Source organism: Elephantulus edwardii, unplaced genomic scaffold, assembly GCF_000299155.1.
Source record: "Elephantulus edwardii isolate Elephantulus edwardi_28Jun2011 unplaced genomic scaffold, EleEdw1.0 scaffold00055, whole genome shotgun sequence".
Classification (NCBI taxonomy): domain Eukaryota; kingdom Metazoa; phylum Chordata; class Mammalia; order Macroscelidea; family Macroscelididae; genus Elephantulus; species Elephantulus edwardii.
In genome coordinates, this window is record NW_006399805.1 from 16,667,227 (window position 1) to 16,680,020 (window position 12,794).

General features: G+C 51.0%; 1 protein-coding gene and 1 pseudogene across 1 annotated transcript in view; both read right to left on the bottom strand.

Annotated features, from left to right (window-relative positions):
• PDIA4 (protein disulfide isomerase family A, member 4) overlaps positions 1-10,877 on the bottom strand; it is an 11,576-nt gene extending 699 nt beyond the window's left edge. The window contains exons 1-9 of the mRNA XM_006887276.1: positions 10,736-10,877; positions 9,412-9,565; positions 8,344-8,549; positions 7,572-7,710; positions 6,905-7,110; positions 6,644-6,802; positions 5,687-5,838; positions 4,905-5,061; positions 4,496-4,729 (exon numbers count right to left, since the gene is read on the bottom strand). Of these exons, the coding sequence (XP_006887338.1) occupies positions 4,496-4,729; positions 4,905-5,061; positions 5,687-5,838; positions 6,644-6,802; positions 6,905-7,110; positions 7,572-7,710; positions 8,344-8,549; positions 9,412-9,565; positions 10,736-10,877 (1,549 nt within the window). The remainder of the gene's footprint in view (positions 1-4,495; positions 4,730-4,904; positions 5,062-5,686; positions 5,839-6,643; positions 6,803-6,904; positions 7,111-7,571; positions 7,711-8,343; positions 8,550-9,411; positions 9,566-10,735) is intronic.
• Positions 10,878-10,893: 16 nt separating this feature from the next.
• LOC102852895 overlaps positions 10,894-12,794 on the bottom strand; it is an 18,450-nt pseudogene continuing 16,549 nt past the window's right edge.

Genomic DNA, 12,794 nt, shown 5'->3' on the forward strand with positions numbered 1-12,794 from the left:
CTTTGCATAATCAATGAAGCACAGATATGCATTCCTCTGGTATTCCCTGCTTTCAGCTAAGATCCATCTAACATTAGCCATAATATCCCTAGTACCACGACCCCTTCTAAACCCAGTCTGGCCTTCTGGCAGTTCTCTGCCGATGTGCTGTTCCAGTCATTTTTGGATAATCTTCAGTAGAATCTTGCTTGCATGTGAAATCAATATTTTTCTATAGTTTCCACACTTTGTTGGGTCAGCTTTCTTTGAAATGGGAACAAATTTAGATCTCTTCCAGTCACTTGGCCAAGTGGTTGTTGTCCAGATTTCTTGGCACAACTTGGTGAGCACGTCTAGGGCAGCATCTGTTAGCTGAAATATGTCAATTGGTATACCATCTATTACTGGGGCTTTAATTTTTGCCATTTCCTTCAAAGCAGCCTGAACTTCTTCCTGCATCACCATAGGCTCTTGCTCACATGTTGTTTCATTAAATTCTTCTGTGTCTGCCAATTCCTTTCAATACAGCCACTCAGTGTACTCTCTCCATCTTCTTTTAATACTTCCTGGATCATTTAATATTCTGCCCAAAGCATCCTTGATTATAGCAACTTGAAGTTTGACTTTGTTCTTCAATTCCTTGAACTTAAGAAATGCTGAGCAAGTGCAGTCCTTTTGATTTTCTGACTCCAACTCCTTGCACATTTCATTGTAATATTTTACATTGTCATCCTGCATTGTCTTTTGAAATCTTTTATTCAGCTCTTTAGTATCTTAAACTCTTCCTTTTGCTTTGGCTTCTCTGTGCTCCAGTGCAATTTTCAGAGTCTCTTCTGACATACATTTTGGTATTGTCTTCCTCTTCTGTCTTTGCTATAACTGTTTGCACTCTTCCTGGATGATACCCTTGATATCCTCAGTCTATTGGACTATTTTTTCTTTGGAATGGGCATAAATATGGATCTCTTGGCTAGGTAGTAATTTTACAACACCTTATAGAGACAAGTGAGTTCTTCTAACTTCATGTCTGTTTTTTTAAGCACTTCAATGATATTTCATTAATTTTTAAGTTCTTTATAATACTTTTCGTGTAGCTTGGACTTCTTCCTTCAGTGAAATTTGTTCTTGATTATGTGCTATTTCTGAAATGATTGTATTAAGTACTTTCACTTCCTAAAGTGGGTATTGCTAAACATAAGCTTTCATCCTTATTGCAAATATTATTATTTCAAATTCTCTACATGTATAGCTCATGTACAGTGAATATCTTTTATGTTGCTATCATAAAGCCAAATTGCTACTTCCATACTTTGCTGACTTAGCCTCATCAATTTCTCCTAGCTGTCATTTCATTTAGTTTCTGAAATGACAATTCTTTTTTTTTTAATTGTGCTTTGGTTTGCAAACAGAGTTCATACACACTATGTTTCATACTGTCCTTCTCTCACATTGTGTTTCATGCAGTCATTCCAAGAAATAACAATTCTTATTGCTTCAGTTCTCTGTGAATACAGTTGGCCACTTCCTGGGCTTCACAGGCATGTTACATAGGATTAAAGATCTATGAGCTTTTCCCTCCATAATATCCTGGAAAACCTTACATGCAGAAAAGAGCTTCAGGGTCTACTAACCCCACGATATTATACAAAACCTCAGTAAAATCTTTGGATACATCGGTCTGTCTCTTTCTCACTCCCTACTTGATTGATTTCTGGGGAGGTGGGGGATATAAGAAATTCAAATGGGAATCAGAAGAGGCTCTGTGGCATAAGGGATGTCATTGCTGATGTTGGAATGGATCTCATCTGATACAGAATACTTGAAAGTTATTTATTTGTATTTTACAGATTTTGCAAAAATATTTGTGCTGATGGTAACAAATTATAGCTAATATTGAAAAGAATGGAAATCCAAGAAAGCTTAATTGTGCTCATGTAAAACCTCTATATGGTCCAAGAAGCAGTTGTCTCAATAGAACAAAGGAACATTGCATGGCTTAAAAATCACAAAGAAGAAAAAAAAATAATATATATATATATATATTAAGATGAGAAGAGAGTAAGAGGCTTCTTCTTCAGCTAAAGACAAGACAGAGCCAGGGTGAGCTCTGGTGGCCTAGTGGCAAGAAGCTGTGCAAGCCCAAAGACAGGCAGCTTGAATCCACCAGATGCTCTGCTGGAAAAAGAGGGGCAGTCTCCTCCAGTACCAGCCAAATCCAATTCTACAGTACAAATACACAGGCACACAAAATTAAAAGAAAAAAAGGGGGGGAAAAAGAGACAGAGCCAGGGAGGTAGAACTTCAGAGCCTGGGAAGGGGAGCGAGGCATCAGGAAAGTGGGGCTTAGGCTGCAGATGGGGCTTGGAGGTAGGGGCAGCAGAGCTGGGGGTCAGGTAGGTGGAGCTCAGGGGTCAGAAAGGTAGAGACCATAGGACCTCGTCAAGCATTACCCTATCATTCATCCAGATCCTTCCCATTTGCTTCCCCCCCAGCACAGCCCTGTGGTTTCACCCCTACCCATCCTCACCCCTCTACAAGTTTTACTAGAAATGCTTCTATTTTACAACTGATCGCCAAGGTCCAGTTGTGATTGATTTTATAAAACATAATGCATGAAAATGATTGAAACACAATCATGAATGAAGAATAGTGTGACACACAACACATATGAATTTGTCATCAAACCAATTAAAAAAGATAATGTAAAACAGACTACATAAAACACAACGTAAGTGAAAGTTGTATAAGACAATGTATATGAATGAAACATATGTAAAGGAATTATATACAAAACCCAAGAAAAATAGAAAGAAAAAGAAACAAACAGACCGAGGGTTAGGGAGGTGGTGGCATGTGGGTCTGAAGCCACAATGGGCTATGGGCATGAGTCTGTGGGGCCCCAAGTGGTGGACCCTCCACACGCCCCACATTATCTGGCTCCCAGGTATACATGGCTGTCTGTGGGGTGACCAGTGCTGAGCTGGACTCCTACTAAATTGTGGTTATGTTTTCTAACAAACGCTGTAGCAACCACCCAGGCAGGAGGAGGTTGCCTGTGGTGTCAGAATTCCTTTAAAACTTGCTTTTCTGGACATTGGCCCTATTGGGTTTCATGGTCTTGCAAAATCATCAACAGTTGTGGGAACAATATAAGAGAATGCTTTCCAAGCTGTGGGGGGTACTGTGAAGGCTGTGAGAGACTGTGGCACTCCTGTGAAGTAACTACTGGCAAGGTGTAACCAGAGGAACCTTGGAGAAAGTGCCACAGTTAAGTTTTGCTTGCTGGATGAGTGAATGAAAAGCTGACTTTTAACTGCTCTGAGATAGTTTGCTGGATGACTGAGGAAACCAGAGGTTTATTTGTGCTGCCGAACTGAACCTAGACTTTCACTTGTTGACTGAGAAGCTGTCCGAACTAATTAAGGAATCGGGTCTTGCTGATAATCCGGTTTGGGATGGCTGGATTAAACCTGAACTTGCATTGTGTGATATTCTTTGCCTCAACCTCCACTCCCAACCTATTTCCCTAATAAACTCAGAAAGGTGAGCCAAGTCCGAGTCAAGTTACAGGCAACACTGGACCCAATGTTGTCGTTATGTGCCGTCGAGTCGTTTGCAACTCATAGCCACCTAAACCGTGCTCTATCCTGTGCCAGTCTCATGGCCTCTGACACACCCATCCCGATTACCCCAGTCAATGAATCAATCCACCTCACAGAGGGTCTTCCCCTCCTGCGCTGTCTCTCTACTCTACCCAGCATGATGTCCCTCTCTAAGGACCTGTCTCTCCTTACAACATGTCCAAAGTTTGTCAGACGAAGCCCCAGAATCCTTGCCTCCAAGGAGTAGTCTGGTTTAACCCTCTCTAGGATGAATCTGTTTGTTTCCTTGGCAGTGCAGGGTACATTCAATACTCTTCTCCAGCACCACAGCTCAAAGGCGTCAATTCTCCTTCTGTCCTCCCTAGTCATTGTCCAACTCTCTGATGCATAACAAGTGATTGCAAAGACCATGGCCTGTATCAGGCGCACCTTAGTCTCCAGAGAGACACCGTTGCTCTTGAGTACTTTAGAGAGGTCCCTAACCGCAGACTTTCCTATCGCATTTCCTTTTTTGATTTCCTGGCTGCTGGTGCCAAGAGTGTTGATCGTGGAGCCGAGCAAACTGAACCTGTGAACAATCTCAATCTCTTCACCATCCATCCTGATGCTACCGATTGGTCCAGTGACTGGTAGGTAAAGATGCAGGAGCAGTGAGGTAGCTCGTGGGACGATGCAGTAGTTTGTGTGTAGCACTACGGCTATTATCTATGGGGAAAGTTTCCCCTTATGAAGCAAGGAGAAGTCAGACTCAGCACTGCTATGTTGCACCTGCTCACTTCACACTGCCCTACAACAGACTCTGAGGCATCACAGTCCCTGTCCTGGCCACCTGCTCTGTCACAAGGACATCCATGAGCCAGTGCAGATGGTCTTCCCAAGGCATCAGGACAGTGAGGAGATGACCCCTCGCTCACCTTTCTTGAAGGCCACCACGAAGTCACGCAGAGCATCCGCATCAAACTCAGTGGGCTCCATGGCGAACCTGCGTCCACCCTCATCCAGCACAGCTGCATTGACGTCCTCCCCACTCTCACCAAGCCCCAGATCCTTCAGCTCTGAGGCGTAGTCCTCCTCATCGGCGATGGCAAAGGTGTACTCAGGGAAGTCTTTGGCCACCTCCAGAACTTTGTTCCGCCAGAACTGTGTGGCTAAGGGGCAGAATAAAGAGCGGTGCTCCTGAGTGACCCCAGAACTGCAACGGTGGGACAGGATGAACAGGGGTGTTCCTGAGTGATCCCAGAACTGTCAGGGCTGGGGAATGGGATAGATGTGATGTGGTCTGGACCTGTCCCTTCACCCTCCTGGTGCCCCGCCCTTGCTCACCAGCTCTGTAGTCAAAGCTGAAGTCTACGCTGAAGTAGACCACTACCAGGGGTCGCCGGGTGTAGCGCTTGGTCTCAGTGCTGGCCCGGCGATGGCCAACCAGTGGCAGGGCGTGCTGCACCACAAAGTCCCTGATGGCCGAGGCCTGTGTAGAGTCCTGGGATGAAGAGAAGGGCTGTAAGAGGACACTTATCTCCAGTTTCCCTCATGGAGCAGTCAGGCTTGGTGTGAGGAGGGCACCAAGTGAGCTGGGCAAGCACACCCAGCTTCACAGGAGGCCAACCAGCTGTGCCAGTGGATGCTGCACTGACTGCAGGACCTGCTGCAGTTCCAACTCACATCCTCTGGTCCAGAGAAGACCACGGCCGTAGAGATAGAGTCAGGCTCCTCTGTGCCTCAACACCAGTGCTGTGTCCCCAAAGACTAGCGGCAACAGGGTCTGTGCAGGGGATGTGGCCCTGCTTGGAACAAGGGCCTGACTTTGATGGTTAAGAGGTCACACAAGAGGGTGTCCCACGCCCAAGGCTCTGGGTTGAACGACACATGCAGGGGATGACAAGTGCTCCCGGAGCCTGATTCTGACTACCAGCCTTTCCTAGACCCACGAGATGGTCAAGTCCCCACTGTGTGTCTCTCAATGACAGAAGAGTGGGACTCAGAATTGACATGAGATGGGAATCAGAAAGAGGGTTCTGGCAGTGGGGTCTCCATTCACTCGGGATAAGGCACAGTGGGGACCCCAGGTGCCCAGGCCCTGAAATGTCACCCAGGTTGACACTCACCTGCACGTTCATCACGTGGCTCTTGGGTTCAAAGCGGGACTGGAACCTCTCGGGATGTGCCACCACCAGCGTTCCTGGGGCTACTTTTAGGAACTTGGCAACGTCAGCACTGAAAGTGTGGTGCAGCCGGAAGTCCTCTCGCAGGCTGTTGGCTAAAGGAGGGACCAGATGACCATGAGAAGCCGCCACCTGGACACACCTGTCAGCCAGATGCCAGGCAAGCAGACCCACAGCGGGGTGCCTGAGTGTGCACTTCAGAGTTTGCGAAACAAAGAAGACAAGTGTCATACAAGCCCACGGCAGAGCCACCAGGAACCACCACCTGTGACACCAAGACAGCACCTAATTAACAGAATGACTTTCTGCCCATGACTCCTGCGACACACATTCCCTGGCCATGAGCCCTGAACGCAGGTTTCTGTAACCTACACCTTTTCAGTTCTTGGGCAACTCCAGAGCCAAAGCTCCACGTCTAAAGAGACTCAGGAGGAGTTGGTAGCTCCCCTGCAAGAGTTGGGCAGTGAGCACCTCTGGCTCTGTGGACCAGCTCGGGAGCAACAGGGGCCAAGAAAACTTTATTCACACATGTCCCTGTCCAGCAACCTCCTCCTCTCCTGCCCGGGCCAGGCTGGTCCTGGGACTGGAACACTGGGCTGGTTCTCCACAGTCCAGGGCTCATGACCTTTAGGCTACTTCTAGCAGCTCACAAAAAAGCTCCCTCAGAGTGTCAGCAAAATTAAACACACCAGTCTTCCCCAGGACCTCCAAACACTGGTCTCTTCCTGGCTCTGAGCCCCTGGGCCCTTCAACACTTGTACTGAAGGGGCTGCAGATAGAGACAGGGCCCTGCCCATCACGCACGTGGAGGAAGCCCAGCCTGCAGGGTCGCATATGGGGCCTGTGCTGCTGAGACTACCCACACCGGTAGGCAGAGCGACGGGCCCAGGTTCCACTCACCCGCCTCCTGGTACTGCGCGTAGGCTGGGTCATCCTGTCCCCTGAATACACCGATAATGATGACATCATCCCCGTCCTTCAGGAACTCCTGCACCTGCTTCAGTCCTGTGACTGCCTTGGACGGAGGCCCGGCCTGCTCCACCATATAGTCCACGATGCCTGGAGCAAGGAGGGTGGTCTCAAACCACCTGCCAGGACCCTCTCTGCCCACACTCACCCACATCTGCATGTCCAGCCAGGCGCCCGCCCTCGGCCTCCTACCATATTTCTCCCGGGGGCCATTGTAGTCAAAAGGCTTCCCACGGCGGAAGATCTTGAGAGTGGGGTAGCCAGAGACAGAGAAGCGCTGGGCCAGGTCTGTCTCTGCAGTGGCGTCGACCTTGGCCAGGGGGATTGGGGGTGAGCGCCGGCTAAGCTCCTTGGCAGCTTTCTCGTACTCAGGAGCCAGCTTCTTGCAATGTCCACACCTACCAAGGAACCAGACTCAGGGATGTTGAGGTAACATATCCCCCAGAACTGCAGCTCTGTCCTGTTGGCCACTAAAGCCATGAGGTGGCTACCACAAACACCAAAGGGCATGAGTCAGCCCCCATGGGAGGAGGCCTTCTGGACCCAAGACAACAGGTCAACAGAATCAAGAAAAGAGGGAGAGACACAGCAGAAGTGGGAGGGGCCAGGAAGGGGATCCTATGCTCAGACAGCGGGAGGGGAGCCCCTCCCAGTCAAGAAATGGGTCTGTCGCTAGCCCAGCACAGAGGGTGAAGTGAGGGCTGGACCAGCCACAAGCCTACTACAGCCAGACCTCAGACTGGAAAAGTTTCCATCCTGGGGGAGGCTGTCGCATCCTTCTGGACTTTGAGGACCCCAGACCACCACATCCTGGTGGCCTGTCCCCCCCAGAGGACCCTCTGACACAGCACCCCCTTACCATGGGGCATAGAATTCCACCAGGATGATATCGGCCTGGTCTACGACGCTGTCAAAGTTCTCCTTGGTCAGCACCAGTGTGGCTTCAGGTGGGGGTGTCCAAGTAGGCTGGGCAACCTCTCTGACCTTGGCAATAATTTCTGGAAAAAATGGAGCTGTGTGACTGCACACTGAGACCACTGGGAGGCACCTAAGGGCTCAAGCCATAACTGGTGCTGCCTGCACACTGAGGACGTAGACTCAGGACAGGACAGAGCTCACATGCCACTAAGGAACTTCTCGCAGGACAGTAGAAACAGTGTCTGTAACGTCCTTTCTCCTTTTCCTGTAGAACCTGAGCCCTGACCTCTAGCCTCTGGCTTTTTTAACCCCACAGGTCTGGACAGGACCCTGCAGAGAGCTCAGGGCACCAGAAGACTCCAGGTTCTCACATTTTTTTTTCCTCCTTGTCTCTGGTGGTGACTGTGTGGCCACCCGGCCCAGTGACTGGTGCTCAGCCGTTTGAACAGACACAGGCTGAGGTTTGCTGGGATGGTGTTCTGCTGACCAAGTAAAGTAGGCCTCATCCATCAGGGAAGCAATGTTAAGGGCAAACGCCAGAATTTGCAGGGTGGAGGACCAGGCTCAAACGTGACACGGAAATGGTACAGTGCCCAAGCCTGTGGTCCATGCTGCCGGCCACCTCACCCTCTGTTCCTCTAGAGAATTCCAGTGGTCGGTCGCCTGCATCCAATCCTCACCCCTCTGCACCCAGAAGCTTTCTGGCCCCTCACCTTCCTGGGACCTGGCGCCCTCGTAGTCGATGGCCTGTCCCTTCTTGAGGATCTTGATGGTGGGATAGCCGCTCACATCGAACCGGCCGGCCAGCACAGAGGCTGTGGTCGCGTCGATCTTGGCCACAGGAATGGGAGGATCATCACTCTTCAGTGTCTCAGCAATTTTCTCGTATTCTGGAGCAAACTGCTTGCAGTGTCCACACCTAGAGCAAGATTTAAGGCCGAAACACAGGAGGTTAAAGTCCTCAAGTGTTCATAGAAATGAGGTATCAGGGTCTCAAAGACCTCATCAGCAATAGTGCCACGGGGAGCTGGAGATCCCGAGGACAGCACTGGGTAGCCAGAGCACCGAGAGGACAGAGCTGTGCTCAAACACTGGGTCCATTCAGCGACCACCAGACTTTACACCTTCATTTCTCAGCTTCTGTCCAAGACACTGCCAGTGGTCTGTGAGGTCAGAACATTGTACCCAGACACCGTTCTCCCACCACTTGGTGCACAGGAGCTGCCAGGGTGCTTGCGCACACACGTGAGGGGTCACTGTGATTGAACTGGACAAAGACAGCAGATGCTGGACAGGTACAGCTCTCTGGAGTTCTACACAAAGTGGCAAAGGTCCCAGGATCTGCCGGAGCATAGTCTATGTGACCAAATTCGGGGTCTAACAAGACACCTGTGTACTACTGGACCAGAGGCGGTTCACAGACCACCTGCATGTCCTCAAGACACTGGCTCAAAAACAGGAGGTAGGGGGCAGAGGAAACAAAGGCGATGGGACAGGAGCTGGAGGACACCGGGATAAGATGGTGCTAGCTGACTCGCACAGAGTGGGAACATGCTGTTCAGACTACTCAGAGTGCTGGCAGGAAGCGGCTGGCGCTCCTTGACACCATCATCACCCTCCAAGCTGGGCCTCGGCTCCTGGACATTAGCATCGGAGCTAGGAGGGCAGCACGCGTGACCACACTCAGAGTTGCTGGTGGTGTATGAACCCCTCCAGCCACTCGTCAGGTGCAATCTGAGGCCATGAGCCCCAACCTGGTGCAGTGAATACCCAGCGCTCACCAGGGTGCATAGAACTCCAGCAGCACCACATCCTTGTCCGACACAAAAGTGTCAAAGTTCTCGTCGTTTAGGACTAGAACACCGCTTTCCTCTTTGACCTCTGAGTCGTCCTCCTCGTCCTCATCTTCAATGTCATCTTCTATACTAGAAGAATCTGAGCAGAAACATGGAATGTCAGGAAGCAGACAGCCTTGCGGAGCCCCAGCCTGGCCCTGCAGGCCTGTTCATGCCCACACTCTGAGCCTGACTGTTGTCTGCAGAGGTCTGGGTACCAGGGTGCAGGGTCCACCAGGCCAGGGGCACTGAGGGCACTGAGGGCAACGAGGCCCCTTTCAGGCCTGGGTCCTGCCTTCTACTCCTAATGAGACCTATCCCTCTCAGAGCCCTGTGTTCCTGTTCTGACGACAGCCCCTCCTCTTTTAGTTCCTCCAAACTGATTTTCTGAAAATAGGTTCCTGCCTGAGGGAGAGCCCTGCCTGGTCAAGATCGCTCAGCTGAAACTGCTTGTTCCACCAAGTCACAATGGAGGCGGCCTGTGGGGCCAATACTCCTTTAAGGGGAAGGCAGAAGCACCAGTGGCTTCCACGGCTCCCAGGGTGGGACTGAATCTGCAGGCGACCTGCACCCACACACGTGACCCTCCCCTGGAATAGGGCGACTGCTGCCCGTCACCACGAGCCCAGCGTGACTGGTCTTAAACTACCGACACCACCTCAAGGCTGCGGCTCTTCCCTCCAGCAGCCGGGCTGGGCCAGAAAGCACCATCACCCCACTAATTTGGAGCCACACCTGAGTGCGGTAAGAAGGCGCTTAAAATACAGACTGCCTGCACGTAGTATCGGAATCGGTCTATTCTGAGAGTCGTCCAGGGTCCTGAAACCCTCTTGTGGGCAACGCTGGCAGACACAGGTGGTTCCCCCAGCGTGGGTCTCACACAAGTTCTCCAACCTGTTCAGAGGATAAAGTCCACGCTTCTCTGCCGGGGAATGTTTGAAAACGAGGCTTATTTACTTTGGCGCAAAACTGCCAAGGAAAAGTTAGGGATGAGACAGGGCAATAGCCGAGATCGGCGGGGAAGTGCAGGAAACAGGTGCTGCCCCAGACAGACGAGCAGTCACATTTCCAAAGCTCCTGACCAGGGGTCGGACACTGGAGCCAGAGAGGACCCGCGTCCGGGCTCCCACCCCCAACTGCGGCTCACGTGCACACAGGATACCCCAAGGCACTCTCCCCGTCCCGGGACCCCGCGGCCTCCGGGCGCCAAGCGCCCACAGCCGCGCCCACCTGGACCATCCCCGCACACCTACCCACAAGCCGCGCACACCTGGACCATCCCCGCACACCTGCGCCCTTTCCGCGCAACTGCCCACGCGCTCACCTGCGCCCAGCTCCTCCGTGCACACCACGGCCAGCAGCTGCGCCTGCGCCAGGAGCAAGAGGAGAAGGCGCGCGGTACCCAGCCGCATGACGGCGGCTACTCAGTTACCGGGTCCCCGGGCACAGGGCTCCAGGACTGGCTGCTCCAACGCGGCCGTGGACACTCCCGCGGCCTGCCGCCGGCACTTCCTCTTCTGCGACCAGAACGTGAGGTGCCGCCTTCCGATTGGCTGCGCCTCCACCGCCAATCGCCGTCTGCCACTCGGATCGCAGGGAGCGCACGCGCGAAGCGGGACCAAGACAAAGCTTGAGAGGCTTAGCGGGCCGGGAGGGGCGGGGCCGGGACGTGTCTACTGGCGCCATTGGCTGGAAATAAGGGGCAGGGTGAAGCCTGGAAAAGAGCCGAGCAAGCGTGGTGGGCGGGGCTGACCAGGCTGCTTATCATTGGTCGGTGGCCGGGCGTGCAGGGCGGGGTGGGTAGAACCACTTCTCACTATTGGCTGGAAGCATGGCGGCGACAGTGAGAGGCGATGGCTAATAACTGCTTTCGTCGGTAACTCGGGAGCAAATGGAATGAATAGGCAAGAAGGTGTGGAGCTGGTGATGGCTTGGCGCGCAATTGGTCGGCAGTAGTCATTTGCTATGCATCTGAGAGCTGGACAATAAGGAAGATGAAAAAAGAATTGATGCCTCTGAACTGTAGAGTTAGAGAAGGGTGCTCAATAGCCTATTGTCTGCCAAAGAAAGTGCAGCCAGAGTGCTCCTCGGAAGTGCTCCTCGGAGACCAGGATGACAAAGCTACGTCTCACATCCTTTGTGCATGTTGCTAAGAGAGGCTCTTCCTAGGAAAAGGATACCATGCAACTGCAGCAATTGCCTCAAATGTGTCAAAGATTATGAGGATGGCACAAGATAGAAAAGTATTCCCATCTGATGTTCATAGGTTTCTTGTGAGTCGTCCGCAGCTAACAAAGTTGCTTGGCTTGGAAGGGGGGGCGAAATGGATTCCCGACACCATTGGCCCATTGGCCTGCATTTGTGGAGCTGAGGAGGGGTCTGGAGACGTTCTGAGGTGTCATTGGCCAGCAGAGTGCCGGTGGGCGGGACAGGGCGTCCGAGCTCTCCCGGTGCGCTTTCGCTGCAGTCGGGTGTAGGACGCTTGCGGGTTTACCGCAGCGAGGACATCCGACAATGTTGTTAGTGCCACCGACTCACAAAGACCCTATGAACAACAGATCTGAACTCTGTCCTATTCTGTCATCATCTCTGACACCCTCCACTACAGTCACTTACAGTCAGTCCGTCTCGTTGAAGGTCTTCCTTTCCTTCGCTGATCTTTCCAAGCATGATGTCTCTTTCCAAAGACTTGCCCCTCCTAACAACATGTCCAAAGTAACAATATGCTCGAGCGGCATGATCCTTGGCTCCAAGGGGCACCATGGCCTCACTTTGCCATGATATTTGTACTTTGTGCAGTCCATGGGATACCCAGCACTATTCTCCAGCACCACAAAGCAAATGCATCAGTTCTTCTGAAATCTTTGTTCATTATCAAACTTCCCGCTGCGTAGGAACTAATTGAAAAGATTATGGTTTGGATTCGATGCACCTTAGTCATCAAAATGACATCATTGCTTTTCAGCACTTTGGAGAGGTCCTTGTAGTATCTCTTTTGGTTTCCTGGCTCCTCATGCAAGAATGTTGATTGTAAATCCAAGCAAGATGAAATAATTGGCAATTTCGATTTCTTCTCCATCTATCATGATTTTACCTATTGACCCAGTGGAAAAGAGCCACTACCCAGGATCTGAATGGCCTCCAACCATTTTTCCAGACCGTTCATTTTTCTAAGCTTTACTTTGGCATCTTCTGATACCCTAAACACTTATTTTCTAGCATACTTTTTTTATTATTTAGTCTTAAATTTTTTAAATTAAATTTTATTAGTTTTAATGAACATTTACAGAAATTTTGGGTTTTCATTCATTCACTGTTGCACTGTTTTC